Source organism: Triplophysa rosa, linkage group LG18 (genome assembly GCF_024868665.1).
Source record: "Triplophysa rosa linkage group LG18, Trosa_1v2, whole genome shotgun sequence".
NCBI classification, from domain to species: Eukaryota; Metazoa; Chordata; class Actinopteri; order Cypriniformes; family Nemacheilidae; genus Triplophysa; species Triplophysa rosa.
This window is the reverse complement of record NC_079907.1, coordinates 17,550,524-17,567,384: the sequence shown is the minus strand read 5'-3', so window position 1 is coordinate 17,567,384 and position 16,861 is coordinate 17,550,524. Positions and strand designations below refer to the sequence as shown.

At 37.4% G+C, this 16,861-nt stretch overlaps 2 protein-coding genes across 3 annotated transcripts in view; one reads left to right on the top strand and one right to left on the bottom strand.

The window, feature by feature from the left end:
- Window positions 1–2,284: 2,284 nt before the first annotated feature.
- On the bottom strand, window positions 2,285–3,789 carry LOC130569398 (somatostatin receptor type 2). Its single transcript, XM_057359020.1, has one exon. It carries the CDS (start codon window positions 3,787–3,789, stop codon window positions 2,737–2,739), a length of 1,053 nt encoding a protein of 350 aa, XP_057215003.1. The 3' UTR covers window positions 2,285–2,736.
- A 3,234-nt stretch (window positions 3,790–7,023) lies between these two features.
- LOC130568899 (zinc transporter ZIP11-like) overlaps window positions 7,024–16,861 on the top strand; it is a 205,775-nt gene continuing 195,937 nt past the window's right edge. For both annotated transcript variants that reach the window (XM_057358124.1, XM_057358123.1), the window contains exons 1-3: window positions 7,024–7,106; window positions 7,704–7,821; window positions 8,053–8,091. In XM_057358124.1, coding sequence (XP_057214107.1) covers window positions 7,714–7,821; window positions 8,053–8,091 — 147 coding nt within the window. In that variant the 5' untranslated portion in view covers window positions 7,024–7,106; window positions 7,704–7,713. The remainder of the gene's footprint in view (window positions 7,107–7,703; window positions 7,822–8,052; window positions 8,092–16,861) is intronic.

Sequence of the window (16,861 nt, the reverse complement as noted above, 5' to 3'; positions counted from 1 at the left end):
TCTCAAAGGCCCGGCTGTAACTGTAAGTCTATATAAATTTATCCCCTCTTTTATCACACTGCATAATTACATCTGCATTTAATTACTCCTTTTGGTAATAACTCAATTAATACCTAGTTTTGACAGTAAAAGACCAGTAAAATAAAGTGTATTCAGGTGTACAACTATTGTACAGGTTATTTAAAAAAAATAAAAGACATGTTTCTGTATGAACACATAGTCGGTCTGCATAGTTAACGCCTTTCTGGTCAGGGCACACTTGCTCACATATCTTCAGCATACATTGCTTTTAAAATATACCTTCTGAAAAACACTTGGTAACTCGGGCGATTTCTTCAGCCACAATAAAGCTGGCTTTCACGGCTGCGTCATTTTTTGCAGAAGCATTTGCAAACAAATTCTGCCGAAAATGTAAGGTTTTTTCAACTCTTGTACCTTTTGTTGCTTTTCTTGGTGGCTAAGGTTAGCATACTTTGCTCCGTGTTTGGTTCCGAAGTGCCGACGTAAATTGTACTGTATTCTTTAAGCACAACCACCCCTGTTGAAAAAACAGCATATGCTGGTTTATGTTTTGAGGCTGGTTGGACCAGCTTAAACCAGCTATGGACCAGCACATGACCAGCTAAAGACCAGCTAAACCAGCACAAACCAGCAACAAAACATACCAAATCAGCATATGCTGTTTTTTTTAACAGGGAAGGTCTCCTGGCAAAGACAACACACTGGCTTGTTTCCATTAAGCACAAACATGTATTTGCTTTCCCATCCCTCTTGAAATAGCCTCCCCTCTGCATCAATTTTTCCTTGTTTGACATGATGCGTTTAATTAATATTGATATATCATATCACTCACTTATTACACGGCTCGTTGGAATGCTTGATTCTGATTGGCCAGTCGCGACATTTGCAGGTTCGTTATTCCCAGACAACAACCTCTCAAAACTAATAACACACAGTGACCCGGACACAACAAATCATTTTGACATGTGCTTTTGACAAATTAAATATAAATATGTATTTTAATAACATATATGACATTATATTTACAAATGATTAAACCAAATTGAATGTTCGTGACATTTTAACGTCGTTTCTTACCTTCAAACCGAAAGTAAACAGCTTTTCCTGTTAGGTCTGCATTCAGTAAAAATGAGCTAATAGAATATTTCAAAATCACATTTTATGTCCAGTTTTTTTTCTCATGTGGCAAGTAGCCGTGTAATAAGTAGCCGGCTGTTATCGCGAAATAAGCCCCTTCAGTGTGATACAAGACCCTCCGCTTCACGTCCTGATCACAGTGTCGGGGATTATTTCTGCGATAATATATACAGACACTGCCACCTACTGGCTAGATGTCGTCATCGCGCTGGTAATAAAGTTGAGTTGCATTTTCAGGTCGTGGACATAAAATGTATAGTAACAATACAATAATTTGTAAGCTCTCACGGGCCACATAAAATGAGGGGGCGGGCCTTGTGTTTGACACTTGTGCTAGTCTCCTTTAACCTTGATTAATAAAAAGGGAATGCATGTTATAGGCCTTCATTGCAGCTTGGCTGCTTATAAAACTGCGGCAAAAACATGTTCTCATTTTAAATGTAGCCAGATGTGAGAGAAAGACCAACTGGGGTTCAATTACTCAGTATATTTCTCCACTGCCATTTTTCTAACCCTATCTAGATTTTAATGCCAACCTGAGACAAACTTCATGTAGAAGATAGATTTGTTTTCCCTTCTCAAACTCGTAAGATACTTTTGTTAACTGTTCAAAGTGGAGGCATGTTGTTGTTTATTTCTGGAAAGTTTGAAAAACCTCATATACATTTTTGGTAGGTTCTTCTAGGTAAGTGTTTAAGTACTCACTTGCTTAAAAAGAAAATAATAATACATTCTGTCATTAGATGCACATTTTAATGTTCATGAACAATGATAATTTACATGCTGTATGGTATAATAATACATCAAATAATAAAAACTATGTTTTTGGTTGATTATTTGCAAATCCTATGCAATAAAGTAAAATGTTGGCAAAAAATATACTGCCATTACAAGGGAACATATTATGATACATTGATCCATTTATAATCTAAATATTTTGGACCTCTTTCACAATATTTGCAAACATATTTCCATAACAAAGAAATGGCAATAAAATTTTATTAAAATAATAAAAATATAATAATACCCTGTAGATAATTTTCAATATCTGTAAACATGGCAATTTAAAGCATGGCAGTGTTGGCTATTAACTTCCAATTCATCAGCTGTTTTACAACCACATTCTGAAGTGATTTATCATGTGGCAACAGTCACACAAGAATCCCATCACACATAATTCAGTCCAAACTGGATGCCATGACAACCATGACATTATCCAAAAGTCTACAATCAACTCGAAAGCACTTGTTGGAGGGCAGAAATCACATAATCACTCTTACATGGTCCTTCTATTGCATGGAGACACAGAGTAAACTTTTGGTTCCTAAGTCAACTTTGCTTTTGTGATACTGCCATCATGAAAACTGTTGCACCAGAGTGAGTTATCATGTTCCGCTTGCGATGTCTCAACTGCAGTCTATTGCTTAGTAACAAAAGCCATGCTGCACAAATTTTAAGCATACTACAAAAATTAGATGTTAAATTGACGGCTCTGGAAGCGCCGAAGCGAGGAATGGCTGTTTACAATAGCGTGCATTGTTCCACAAGCACTAAAATATGAATGTTGTCAAGGGTGTCTTAAGCTAACACATTCACATCTTGTATGTTAGTGTCGTGCAGGACGTAACCCTCTGTGTCTCTGTCACAATGTGTGGGAGAACTTTTGTGAGGGCAGAATAGGGCGTGGAAATGCCTCCGGAACGTCTCCGACAGACATGCATACAGTATGGGATTGGCGCAGCTCCACGAGTAGGACAGCAGCACCACAAACTCAAAACCGCGGGTGAAGTTAAGTACCAAGTCTGTTTGGTGCAGAGAACAGAAGTTGAAGACGTAGAACGGGAGCCAGCACACGCCAAATACCACAACAACTGCCACCACCATTTTGGTGACCTGCTTCTCCAACCTGTGGCTCTCAAGAGAGGAGGAAGTTCCACCGTGTTGCCTGTTGGCGTTTTTTAGAGTCACCACCAGTGCTGTGTAAAATACAATCATAACGGTGAATGGCAGAGCAAAGCCGAGTATAAAGGTGTAGATGAGAAAGGTCAACCACCAAGTGTCAGAGGCCACATGGGGGTCTATTGTGCACAGACCATAGTGGGCTGAAAAGTGAATAGCCATTGGTATAACAGAAAAAAGGGAGATAAACCACATCAAGGCAGCAATGACTTTTGCCCGTTGGGGGGTCCGCCAACGAGCGAAGCGCAGCGGATCTACTAGAGCCATGTATCGGTCAACGCTCATCACAGTTAGGCAGAACACGCTAGTGAACTGATTGATGCCATCCAGTACCATAACCAGTTTACAGACCATGTCTCCAAAGATCCACTGGTCCTGGAAGTTTTGGATAGCGATGAAGGGAAGTCCAACCATGAAGAGGCCATCAGCCAAAGCCAAGTTGAAAATATAGACGGTGGTGGCAGATGACATTTTGTCAAGCTTTAGGATGCTGATGATGACCAGGGAGTTCCCGCCCAATCCCACAATGCATACTGCCAGGTAGAGGAGGGCCATGGTAACGCTGAAGGCATCAAAATCCTTGTGAATGTAGATGTTGTTTATTGAAGTACTGTCCAGATCCAGAATTGACACGTTGTCATAAAATATTTCTAAAGGCATTGCTGTTTCCATTTTTGGTCAAAAACTGTTCGTTGTCCTATTTGGTAAAAGTTTTGATTCAGGAAAATAATGCAAAAAACAAAACAAACCCAAGTATAAGATGTTTCAGAAACAAATAGTCCTTACAGCAAGATTACATCCTTAGACTTGGTTTCATCTCTTGTTCTTGAAGTTGGGCATCAAAAAAATCCATCCAAGCTTTGAGGAAAAGCATACTTTGCCCAAAAACTGTAATTCTCTCTGGCACTCAGAGGGCATGTAAGATTCCTGCTGATAGATCTTTGTGAGAGAAAACTCAAACTGCGAAGCAGTCCCTCAGAGAAATCTAGTGGGTGTTAGACCCTCCTGGTGAGTTCTTATATATCCCCCCCAGCAGCGTCCCCAGAGTGTGAGAGTGTGTGCGTCCACGTGAGTGGAAAATCATTCGTTGACAGCCTTTCCCCATCTGCTCTGTTTGTGTGATAAGCAGTGCCTTCTCGTTCCATTCTCTGTTATGAGGTTTCCAAGGTGCCATCTGTTACAATACTTTTGTTTTCATAACTAAACATTCTTCTTAGAAGGTCCATCTACCCTATTTCTTTCACACTTCTTTACTCTCTCCCTCGCTTCACTCCACCCCTCTGGTTCCTCTCGCAGTTCAGTGGGGGGTCAATCTGAGCTGATCAACCCCCAACTTCCCCTCTAGGCCACCCACTTTCCAGATACGTCCCCACGGATGAGTGATGAATTTAGGCTGTCTCCCTCTGCTTGTTTTAATACACTGTGTTTTCACCCTTTTAGTGTTTATATTGCGTGCTGACTGTCTTTGTTTGTTGGTCAGTAATTCATTTATCATTATACGGTGGGTGCAAGGGCTCAGTGGGTGGAAGCGGCTGCAGATTAAAGGGCAAAGTAATGAGTGATCACCTTACTCCTGTTCCTCCTCAGACACGCATAGCTGGAATACCGCAATTCTCACACTGAACTTCCCAAGAGATGCGAGAAAACAGTAACTGTGGGAGGCGATCATCAGCTGGAGATTTATACGTGTTCACTTCATTGACATACACCATTTTTGGTAGAGAAAAGTTGTTATGCAATTTACAAATTGTTTTGAAAATCAACCTACTCCCATTTCCATGAAACCGTTCGTTATTCTTAGAATTTGGAACATTCCACTGGCATGCTACTGTAAACTTGGAAATGGCTTTGTAGTTTGAGCGTAAAGTAAGAATTGTAAAGTGCCCCAAATGACTTTGGGTATAGCTAACAGACAGGTATCCAGTCCTCACCATCAAATCTAAATTGCCAGTGTTTGGTTTCACTGCATGGGCTTGGGTTTTTCTTCTCTTAACCTCTCTTTTTTACAAACATGCTGTAAGAAGAATTTAGTTGTGCAGTTTAACTACTATTTTAAAAATGTTAAGTCATAAGTCAGTAGAAGACATAACTTTATTTTTCATCTCATTTATGAAATATATGCAAGTTTGTGACATTGACCGTGTTAACTCCTTTGTACAAAAGGTCAGATTTATTGCTTCCGTTGAAGTAAACAAGTTTTGGTAATTCTCAGACATGGATGTTTGTGGCTTAGGTTTTGTCTAAAGTGAATGGGGAACACATTAAATATTTGGACATTTCTTCAAATTAAATTCTATTCTCAATGAGAATATAATTCCGTTGAAGGGAAAATATCTAATAAACTAAAGTCTTTTTGAACCCATTGTACATGTGATCCCTCTTTTTCAAGAAACATTTACAATTTATTCTAGTTACATATAGGCCATTTGATGCTACAGTACACTTATTATTTGTATTTAGCCAGGAGAGTCATATAATAATTATTTAAACTAGTGAAAAACTAGTCATTACAATCATTACTATTATTTTTTCATCATCATAATAAAGCCATTTTGTAAAAAAATGGTACAAGTTTTGAACCCTTAGCAATCTTTTCACCATGGTGACGATCTATGACAATATAAATAATCTGTGAATAATCTTCATGAATAGTTCCTAATTCATCACCAAGGGCCCAATGACAGAAAAATGAAATCTTAAATTGTTGTGGGATAAGCTTTTCTCTCTTGCCCATAGTTGAATATAGATGTTGAAACTTGTCAGGGGTTATCAAGCTAAATGAACTACTTTTGTTAATATGTTGTGTGTTTCTAAACTGTATTGATCTTATTTCTTCATTATCATGCACTCCGTGAAGAACAGTTGAGCAGCTGTGAGCAGGAATGTTTTGCACATGGTGGGATTTAATTACTGTACAGAAAATAATGTTCAGCAAATGCTAATAAAAACAAACAAACAAACAAACAAAAAAAAAAAACGGTCATCTGTTTTCTTATTCTAATCAGACAAGTTTTATTTGGTACTAACTGTGGAAATCACAACAAATCTATCAGCTTGCTAATGTTAATTAGATTATTGGAGAATGTTAATAAATAAAACATTTTTAGTTTTAGATGACACTTCACACCCAACAGGCTCACTTACTTCTTATAGCATTCTAGTAGCTATATGTTATACAGTATTTTAAATATTTTATAACATTCTATATAACTTCTGTAAAATGTTTTGTATAATTTCACTTTTCAAACGTTTCATGTTTTAGATTTTTTGTCTAAAAAAGCTGTTTGTTTTAAAATGTATTATCTGTAAAGCTGCTTTGTAATGAACAAAATGTGAAAAGCACTTTGTAAATAAATTTGGGCTGAATTTTTAAAGTAATCCCAATATTTGGTGGTTGTGCATGAGTCACCATTCAGACTTGCACAATTGGAATAATTCACTAATTTGGGTAATTTATTGATGATTCTTTAATTAGTGAGATAACCAAGTCAAACGTGTAATCTATTATCCTCCATATAATGAATAAAATATACATTTTTTTTCAGTGATTATACTAAAGTAAACCTTTTCAGGTCACGCATGCTTATAGGTTCAGAGAACTACGGACTTTATCGTTATAGTGTTTGACTGACATAGATGAACTTTGAACAATTCTAGTGCAGACACACACAAATGCATATACATTAAGTTCATTCATTAATTCGTTTATTCTGTTTAGTTGACTGTAGTTTCAGCTGTGTTCTCTGTTCTGAGAAACCCTTCGTCAAAACCGTCATTTCATCACTATGTAAACGAGTTACTGTCTAATCTGTGTCAAACATCATGAGATAAACTGTTTTAGCCTGGCTGACGTGTTCACTTTAAAAAGACGCAATGTGTAAACTAGCCAATAGGAGCTCGAGAAAGGCGGGAATGAACCCGTAACAGAGACACGTGTAGCCTACACAGGGAAGCAGGAAGTGAAGTTGTTCAGCTGGTGCCAGTAAACAGTAAGTACTTTGAAATAGTAAATAGTGTATGTAAATCTAATGGTTATGAATGAAAGAAAGCTCAAATTCTTCTCTTATTTATCCAAACTCGTATTTTCCGTTTGCCAGATATTAAAATATGTGAATGCGACAATAATTCACGCTGCTATACAACAGCAGACAAACTTTAAAGCAGTCTTCAGTCTGTCGTCGCATTAAATATCACATTTACTTCATTAAACTAGAAATTATCAACAGCTGTCAAGTAAAACAATATCCTGGGAAAACTGTGAGTTTATACTAATAGTTTAATTGATGCACTCAAATGATGCATTGATCTTGCACTAACTGTCTATTTACACATTATTCATTCATCTGGTACTATGTAACATGTGACGTTTTCTGGTATCGATTATAGACAAATTATTAGTGCAATATTGGCACATTTGCGGTTTTAATGATAGTTAGGCTATATAAATAAACATAACCTTTTAAACATAAGCTTCTTTTTATCCTCTGATGGCATTGTTTGCAAAAACTCCTAGGTAAACAGGATTTGGGTAACACCCTTCTGTGTGATGAATAAATGTATCCTGCATCCTTCTGTTCTTTCCCTAGCACAGGCACCATGCTTCCAGGCTTCAGTCCTGTGGTTCAGGCCCTGCTGGGGACCCTCTTCACCTGGGGTCTCACTGCAGCTGGAGCCGCTCTGGTGTTCATCTTCTCCAGCAGACAGGTGAGCAAGTTATACATCATCTCTTCAGCTGAGCAACTTTATAGACAGAGTTTCTTTATATTTCATTATATGAAAATAAGTTTTCAGGCTATTCTTGAAATTCACCTTTCGTGTTCTACCGAAGAAAGAAAATTGTATGGTTTGGAATGACATAAGGGGTGAAAATAATGATATGATTGTGATATGATTATTTGACTTATCTTTTTTTGCCATATTCTCTGTTCCTCACAGAAGCGTATCCTGGATGGCAGCTTGGGATTCGCAGCAGGGGTGAGACAACTCATATTTTCCTTTCATCCTTACATGTCCATCATTTCTTACATCCATCACCTTTTCGTGAATTATTTTAGCTTCTCTGCATCTTTTAACTCTCTCTCACCCTCTCCTATTTCACAATATCGTAGATCTTGAAATTCAGTGTGAAAAAATCAGGCATGGGTTTTGTTGTTATATATTTATATCTAGCTGTATCTAATAAAAGGAAACTCAACAGGCAACTTGTCACTAAGGCTTAGAAAAGAATAGATGTTATTTATCTGTGACAGAGTTAATTAGATTTTCCCATTATTCTTTTCCTGAATATCTGAATACGCTATCAGGTTTGCAGAACTCAAATATTCACAAGCATCAATTCCAGGGCTCTAGACTAACTTTTTGCACTGGTTGCACTGGTGCGCCTTTTTTTCTTAGGTGCACCAGCACAAAAGTTTTCGACCGCATCACATTTAACACTGCAGTTTTACCAGTTCACTTTTTTTTTAATCGCTGTCCATAAAGGCAAAATTGACTTGACATTGTAAATGATTAACTAACAGTCTGGTCAACATAAAGTTCTTTATTTGAAGCACAATTCTACAAGAAAGGTAACTTACTGAAAAAGTGTTGGTGCTTAAAGTGCTTCACTGAACTGAAATTTAAACTTAAAACATCTCAAGATAAATGGACCAGGGCTTGACATAACCTGGGAGTTTGATGGCTCCGTGTAAGAGCATTGCTTATGATTTTCGGACGGATCAGGCCTTAACTTAACATTATTCATAAAAAAGTTGTCAATTGTTCTTTTCATCTTCTCTCATCATCCGCGCTACATCCACTCTGTTAAACTGACGGGCCTATAGGCTCCTCACCTCTCTGTCTGACTGCAGCACAGCATTTTCACACGTACACAGCAGAGGTTGCGCTAGACTTTTTTATTGTCCGTCATTTTGACTGACAGGCTCTTAAAAAATCCGTCATAATCTATTATTACCCGTCACTATGGTGCAAAGTGGCGTTAGGTGGTAATTAGTATGTTCGTGACGTCATCACGCTGTACTTGCGTCGGAACTTGTTGTATTTTAATACAACTGAATGCCCAATAAAGCCGTTGTTGTTTATATTCATCTATATATTTAATGTTTTAATGTTTATGTACATATGTGATTCAATCTGGGAAAACCCAACACATGGTGAAAATTTATATATTACAGTTTTTGATACCAAGCCCTTTCCAAATCAGTTTTTATTTTGCTCATAACCTCGGGTATGTAACAAAAGTTATGGCTGAGGTCGGCTGAAGAGCTATGATTTTCAGGAACGGAATTTGGAGGAAAACGGGTTTAAAGTTAAGTGATGAAAATAAAAGCACAACAGTCCAGTATCACAAGTAAAAGTCACTTACAGTGGTAAAATACTTACTCTAATAACAATTTAATAAAAAAAAACTTCCTAGTGTTGAAGTCTAAAAATACTGTACAAAACCGTTTGAATAAAACGAAAGTAAGGAAAATGGTGCGGGCACACTTAAAGAACGAGAGCTCTGACATTATCACTACACAAGGAAACTCGCAAACATTACGGACAACAACTAATAAGCAGTGAAGCAAGTTTTACCTTGTTTATCATGTGCATAGTGTCTGGACTCATGATCATCCCTTGTATGTTTTGCGATCGGATAACTCCCGGTGCTGCAGACGGGGAGCTATGTCATCTCACGAAAACATTGTATAAAAAACTTTGCATGCCGTAGTTTACACAGGACTGGCGGGAAATGTGCATTGATACTCCTTCATTCTACATGTTATGTGGTTTACTTTGATAGGTGAACTGTCTTTCCCGCGTCCCAGCGAGACATCCGACAGGTTTTCCCAGATCGCATCACATATGTCTAGTCGGTAACAATGACAGGTGAAAACACGCACGTCCCTTCGCGACCATATCACGCTCTAATGAAGGGAAACGGGGAGTTACAAATTGCCCTCATTGTAATCCATCAAAATGACGGACGGACGGCCTTCAGATTTTTCCGTCACTGGTAAAAGAAATCTGTCAATGACAGAGAATTTTCGTTTAACGCGACCTCTGGTACACACACGTACAGGAAAATCTGGACCACGGCCAATCAAAGGGGGGTCCGCCCTTCACTATCTCTGATTGGTTTAGACCACGATATGGGCCTAATGTGTGTCTGTTGTTGAATCACAGGAAGACTTTCAGAGTTGCGGAGACTTTTTTTCTCCCTCGAACGGCTGGTCGCACCGGTGCGACCTCCGATTTTTCTTAGTCGCACCATTGAGAAATCAAGTCGTATGTGCGACCAAATTGGTCGCACTCTAGAGCCCTGAATTCACCTACGTGTTTGCCTGAAGGGACATAAAATATTGTGTTGCGTTGAAGACGGAAATGTCATTTCCATTGCATTAAAAATGCATGCTGTGTAAATTAATCGCACCAGACAAATTATGGGTATAAATGTCTATTTTTCTTCTTTCACGTACTAAACATTTGACAGATTACAAATTCTGATATGTGACCCTGCCTGTGAAAACCCAGCTAAAGTCATTTTTAAGCGATTTGCTGTTTTCTTCATAAAATCATCCTACACAAAGTAAAGAACATTCTGTGAAGATTTTATCTTGATGTCTTTAATATTGACTGGGTACGGCAATGTCAAATATTTGTAAAAAAAAAAATTTCCCCTCAGACTCCAAGAATAAAGGCCATTGCACATTGAGTCCGAAATTTGTGTCAGAAATTTCCGCACATTAAAAAATAAATACGACCTCACGTTGTGTCAATCACATTTACACACTGCATCCGATATTTTCGTCTGTCATAAAAAAATTCGGACTGGGTTCGATTTTCTGCGTTTTTCGCATCCGTAGCAAGCAGTTTGAGAGACGTTTTGACAATTCAGAGACACTGTACAAACGAGCTCCAAATACGAAAAAACGCATACAAAATTTTCAGACTGTATGTGCAAAGACCTTTAGTCCTGTTTATCATCTGCTCCTCTCGCTTCATTGCTTCCTGCCGTGTTAAAGTCCGTTTGCAAAAGTCGTGCCAGTTGGCGGCCAGTTCAGAATGCTTTCGCGCAGCTATTTCAATCATAGTAAGACCACAGTCCTATCTAGTAAATGTGGGGCGGTAGATATTTCTAAAGTTGCTGGCAAAAGTCACAATTAAATAACATATTTCCTATCAATAATTAAACCTGACATCAACTGTAGCATACATTTTATTTCCTAAGATTAAACTGCGCTAGAAATCACCTTTTAAATGCCGCTTCTGCTCAGGCAAAGCACGAGAGCCCCGTCGCACACTGAGCCATGCATTCACTTTAACGGCAGTGTCACATCTTGTTAATATCTATCATCTTTGGCTTTGTCACTTTCAGTTTCAGAACTCATCACGCCAGCATTCAAAAACCAAATTATTTTGGCACGTAGGAGTTTTAAAGTGTATTCAAAATAAGATCAAAATTTGTATTGTATGTATTCAAAATTGTGCACAATTTTACTTAAAATATATGTGCACCATTTTTGCATCATGGTTTTTAAGTAAATTCAAATTAATGTCATGCATTCTGACTTCTTTACACTGTTAAACGTGCTGGCTTTTCATGCTTAACATGGTCAACTTTTTAAAAAACGAGTTGGACGTATGACGTAGTATTTCTGTACTTGATACACTCCCCCAGAACTCCAACTTGTTTCGTCATCAAAGGGACCCTATTCCTTTTATTGGCCAAAAGCAAGGCGAAAGACCCCGCCCACGAGCCAACCGACAAGCGAGACCCACTTACCATCAAGGTTATCTGCGCTGCTTCAAGATGGCCTGCGCTGCAGCTCGTTACTATTGCGATAGTGAAGTTTAGGTGTGTCTGTTTGTTCATGGCATTTCAGAATCAGAATCAGAAAGAGCCTTATTGCCAAGTATGTTTGCACATACAAGGAATTTGTTTTGGTGACAGGAGCATCCAGAACACAGAAACAGCAACAACAGTACACAGAGACCATAACACAATAGAATACAGTACACAATGATTTAAATAAGGGTCTATGGGTATAAAAAAAATTAAGAAATACAATACAATAAACATAAGATAAAGATATAAATGTGTATATATAATTCAGTGATGGATGTTATATAAACGGTGGATATAACGCTGGATTTGGAGATTGTTTGAAACTGATAGATGGCACGGTCCCAGTGCTAAAAGATGCCGGACATGAACTGCACGTGGTAAGTCAAACTAAGTCATACGTCTGTGTCTTGTTGGCAATCGGCGTGTACGTGCATAATGTACAAAACACGAAGGGATGATGTGTTACGTGCTGTAGTTCCGTCCCACTTTCCCCATTAGTCCCACCTCTAGCAGCTCATGTTTTAATGTTTTAATACATTGCCGGTGTGAAAAATATTCTCCGGAGCTTTTTAATAGTGTTTTGAGCGTGCTCCCATGACACCACTTCCATTAATCTCTTTATACATCTTATATAAATGCCCCAAAAGTGCTTATTATAAAAAAATACATGAATAATCAAACTTTTCAGGCACAGGAGCATATGGGTATTCTTCACAGCATTTGTACTGATAATATTAAAGTTCATTGCACTGGAAATGTATGTTATGTTTACTTAATTTTAACCAGAGGTGGACGAAGTACACAACTTCCTTACTTGAGTGAAAGTACAGATACTACTGGTGAAATATTACTCCACTACAAGTAAAAGATGTAAAGACAGATTCTTACTTAAGTAAAAGTACAGAAGTACGTGCTTTTAAAAGTACTCAAGTATTAAAAGTAAATTTCCTTTGTCAGTTGTGCATTGTTTTATTGTTGTATACCGTATGCCTCTGAAGCAACCTACTGAATACACTGAGTAGCTCACAGTATCAGTTGTATTAAAGGAGTAGTTCACTTCAAAATTAGGTTCTTGTAAATAGTAAAGTGTAGAAGCCATGTGTTTGTTGGATTATTACCATTTGTATTACCATAATTGAACTATACTCACTATAGCTAGTATAATGAAACTATGGTATTTTTAGTTGCTGTGTGTAATAATAGCTCAATAAAAGGGAAGGAAGGAGGCGGGAACCGGCGAACAATCACAAACTTTTAATAAAAAATAAACAAACAATAATCCAGCAGTAAAAACATAAATATAAACAAAACTTAACATGTCCGGGCCCGGTCCTCTCTCACCGTATCCTCCTGTCGCTCGTCCTTTTATGCTTCCGATCTCCTCCGTGAGAGATGCGAGGCCAGTGTGATGCCCAGCTGACACTCATTATCACTCGCGCCACCGGCCTCGCTTCCTCCCACGGCTCTCATCACGCCTCCCTCGTCACACTGTGGTTTTACTAAAGATTATTAATAGGAGTATGGTTCCTATATATAGAAAATGGTACATTTGTGGTTACTGTGGTTTTACTGCAAATACCATCCCTGCTGAAAAAAACAATGAATTTTTAAATTAGAATGAGATTTTTTAATTAAATTCCTCTTTGTAGTGTGTTTAGGGTTTTATTCCAATAGGATTTACCATCCCACCAATATAATCCATCACATACAAGTAAACAACAAGTATCGTACAATTCCCATAACCATTAAATCCATTACATTTTATGTTGTATTTTGGGCAGGGTTCTATTGTTGTTTTTATTTCAACAGGAATACTTCAACTATAGTTACTTCAGTAAAAACATCATTCATTTTCCAAATCGCTTTATATGATATAGCAGCAGATCAGAAGTTAACACGCACGCGTAGCTCAAGGTGTATGTGATGCTTATTTACCGTTTAGCCGTTATGACGATCATTTTCATTACGATCTTTGACTGATCGTAACCCACAGATGATTACACCACACTTTAACATGTGCCTTTTTCGTCTTTTATTGTATTTGTATTTGCCTTTTTAGAGCACTATCAATGGTGTACCAGCGCCTACGTTTACATTAGTTTAGCGGGGAAGATCCCAGAGTTGCCAGATTTGCGTAAAAAAAAATCTGCCAAATGGCCATTCAAAGCTTGCCGGAAAACCGCGAGTAGTGTACTTAAGTACAGTACTCAGGTAAATTTACTTCGTTACTGTCCACCTCAGATTTTAACTGTAGTCTGCACAACTCCAATTTTTCCATTCACTTTATGCATACTCTTGAGCTTTTCTTGTAATTAATATTTTTGTGTTGCATAAACAAAGGATTTTAAGTTAGGCTAAAATGTTATAAATATATATTTTTAAATAGGAGCTACTTAACATAATACAATATGGTTGTTGAGACAACTAATCACTTTTTAGAGTGAAGTAGCTCGTTCTAAGGTAATAGAATGACACCTGACCGATCAGTTCTGATTTCTATCTTTTTTCTACTATTAAAAAAAAAAGCTCTGTATACTGTGGTAGGCTATATGAGACAAGTTTTTTTTATTGCACTTATGCTTTTTGTTGTCCTTATGTTGTTCCAATTGCTTCCATTGTTTACCTCATCTGTAAGTCGCTTTGGATAAAAGCGTCTGCTAAATGACTAAATATAAATGTAATAAAAACAACTCTTCGTTATGTAAGGTCTTTATACACCTCTGAAGACATAGTTATGTATATTATATTGCATTTCTGTCAATAGATCCTACATACTGGACCTTTTAGCCAGTACAGTATAACAACATGGGGTCTGGTCCATGTTACATCTTATTCTGGGTATGTAAAGAACTAACCACTGTTTATTTTGCTGTTTACGGGTATTGCAATTAAATAGTTAGCAATATTCAATTGACGTGATGAAAAAACATGTATAAATGGCTTTACAGCCAAAAAATACTGAAACATGATTATACAGACTGTGATCAGAATTGTATTTAAAAAAAAACATACATTCTGCCATTGTGTCCTTTAAGTTTATTTTATATAACTTTGCACAACTGTTTGTCACATTCTGCTGTATGAAAAGGACAGCAGAATGAGTTGAGGCTATTGCATGCTTCCTATTTTTCAGTTAAGTACAGCTACAGCAAACACAGCCTAGTGTCTTCATCATTTTTATTCTTTGGAATGTCCTGTTGCCCAGACAGACCGTCTTTTAGTTATTTGGTCTAGTTTTGCCTCCAGCAACTGTTACTGCTAGATAGCACATCTCCAGCATGACATTGCCAACAGCAGATACTCTTCAGAAAATCATTGTTTCTCATTCTGTTGCAAAGATTTGGAGGGTTACAGCATCTGGACATGCTGTTGGGAAGTTAAAGAAATTCAGATGGGCCATTAGTTTGAGCTTTGTGGTGAATTATAAAACTTGTAGATGGGTGAAATTTCCAATAAAATCTGTCACCAGAAATAAATGTTTAAAGAGTTTGTTTGGTTCAGTTTTTGTTTTGTTCGGGAGATTAATAGAATAATCACTACAAGTTGCAGGTGTTTGTGTGTGTGTGTGTGCTTGCCTCTGCCTTTTTATGGCAAAAAAGAGTAAAAGCTAAAGAAATTATTATTGTGGTTATGGTTTGGTATTGGGACGTGATGTTGTCTGGAACGTCCATGGACATGCGTGTTTTATAAACATTTGATTTATTTTCCATGTAGTTCACTTCCAATGATGGTTAGTGTTAGTTTATTTGTGGTATATTTTGTTTGTGGTAGTCTATTTCCATCCTCTTTGACACTTTAATAAAAAAGTCCCTTTTTGCTTCTGTCTTCAAGCCTGTGTAAGCATCCTCTTTGCATTTAAAATGACTGGATGTGAATTTTCTAGCAGGTCTAATGTTTTGGCCATCCTTCAATAACAACCTTACTAAAAAGCCTACATTATATTGAGACAGATTCAAGATCTGCATTCAAATGTACCATGCAAACTGCAAAGATCTATAAACTAAAATGAAATCATGAAATTATACTTATAATTATAATATCAAATAATATTTTATAGCATGGAATAAATAGTGTTTTTCTTCTAGTATTCAGTTTTACATCATCTTTATTACCTCACCAGCACTGGCTGGTCCAAGTTGCTGAATAGTCAGTAGGTGTTGTTGATGTGTAAATGTGGACAGTAATTTTTTATGTGTTTTGACACAAACACAAATTGTCAGATTGGGTCACGGATTGATGTTTTTGCAGCTTGGTTTTGATAAATGGTCTGTTTAGACTAGTTAGAAAGTTTTGTTAAAGTTGCAGTATGTTTTCATGTCTTTATTACTCATTTTGAAAGGAGGAGAAATGGTCAAAAACTGTTGATTGTCATAACATAAACAGTTGATTACTTGCAGACAGGAAGTTGTGTGTGTTTTTTATCTATAAAATCTAACATTTCTGTCTATTTAAGATTAAAAGCAATGCAAGAACAACAGTAAATTGAGTGATGTGTGCAACCCGTTCTCACTCCCGACTCGTCACATATTGACTCTCGGTCAGCGCCGGTCAGGTACCCCTTTGGTATCGGTTTTTGACGAACGGGGAACTGCATTGCTGTTCGCTAAATGCTCCAGATTGAGATGCGTGCAATTCTTAGCATTTCATAATTATTTATGGTTTTAATATTTTGTAGCACCTAACCCCACCCTAAACCTAACCACTTCTCAACCCAATAAAACACAACATGTGAATAAAAGAACAGTCACAGGTATTTAATTCACAAACTGAGCAAAAGCAGTGTAAAAGTATTACAAACAACTCGTGTCGCAGACCTTTTTGCACCGAAGCCGTACGCTAACTTTATATGAAGATGCCATGTGCGCAGTCGGCTCCCATTCAAAGGATAAACCGGAACATTAGCTAGATGCAGTC

Coding starts and splice junctions, on each gene's coding strand:
- LOC130569398 (XM_057359020.1), bottom strand. CDS start 3,789: ATGGAAACAGCAATGCCTTTAGAAATATTTTATGACAACGTGTCAATT.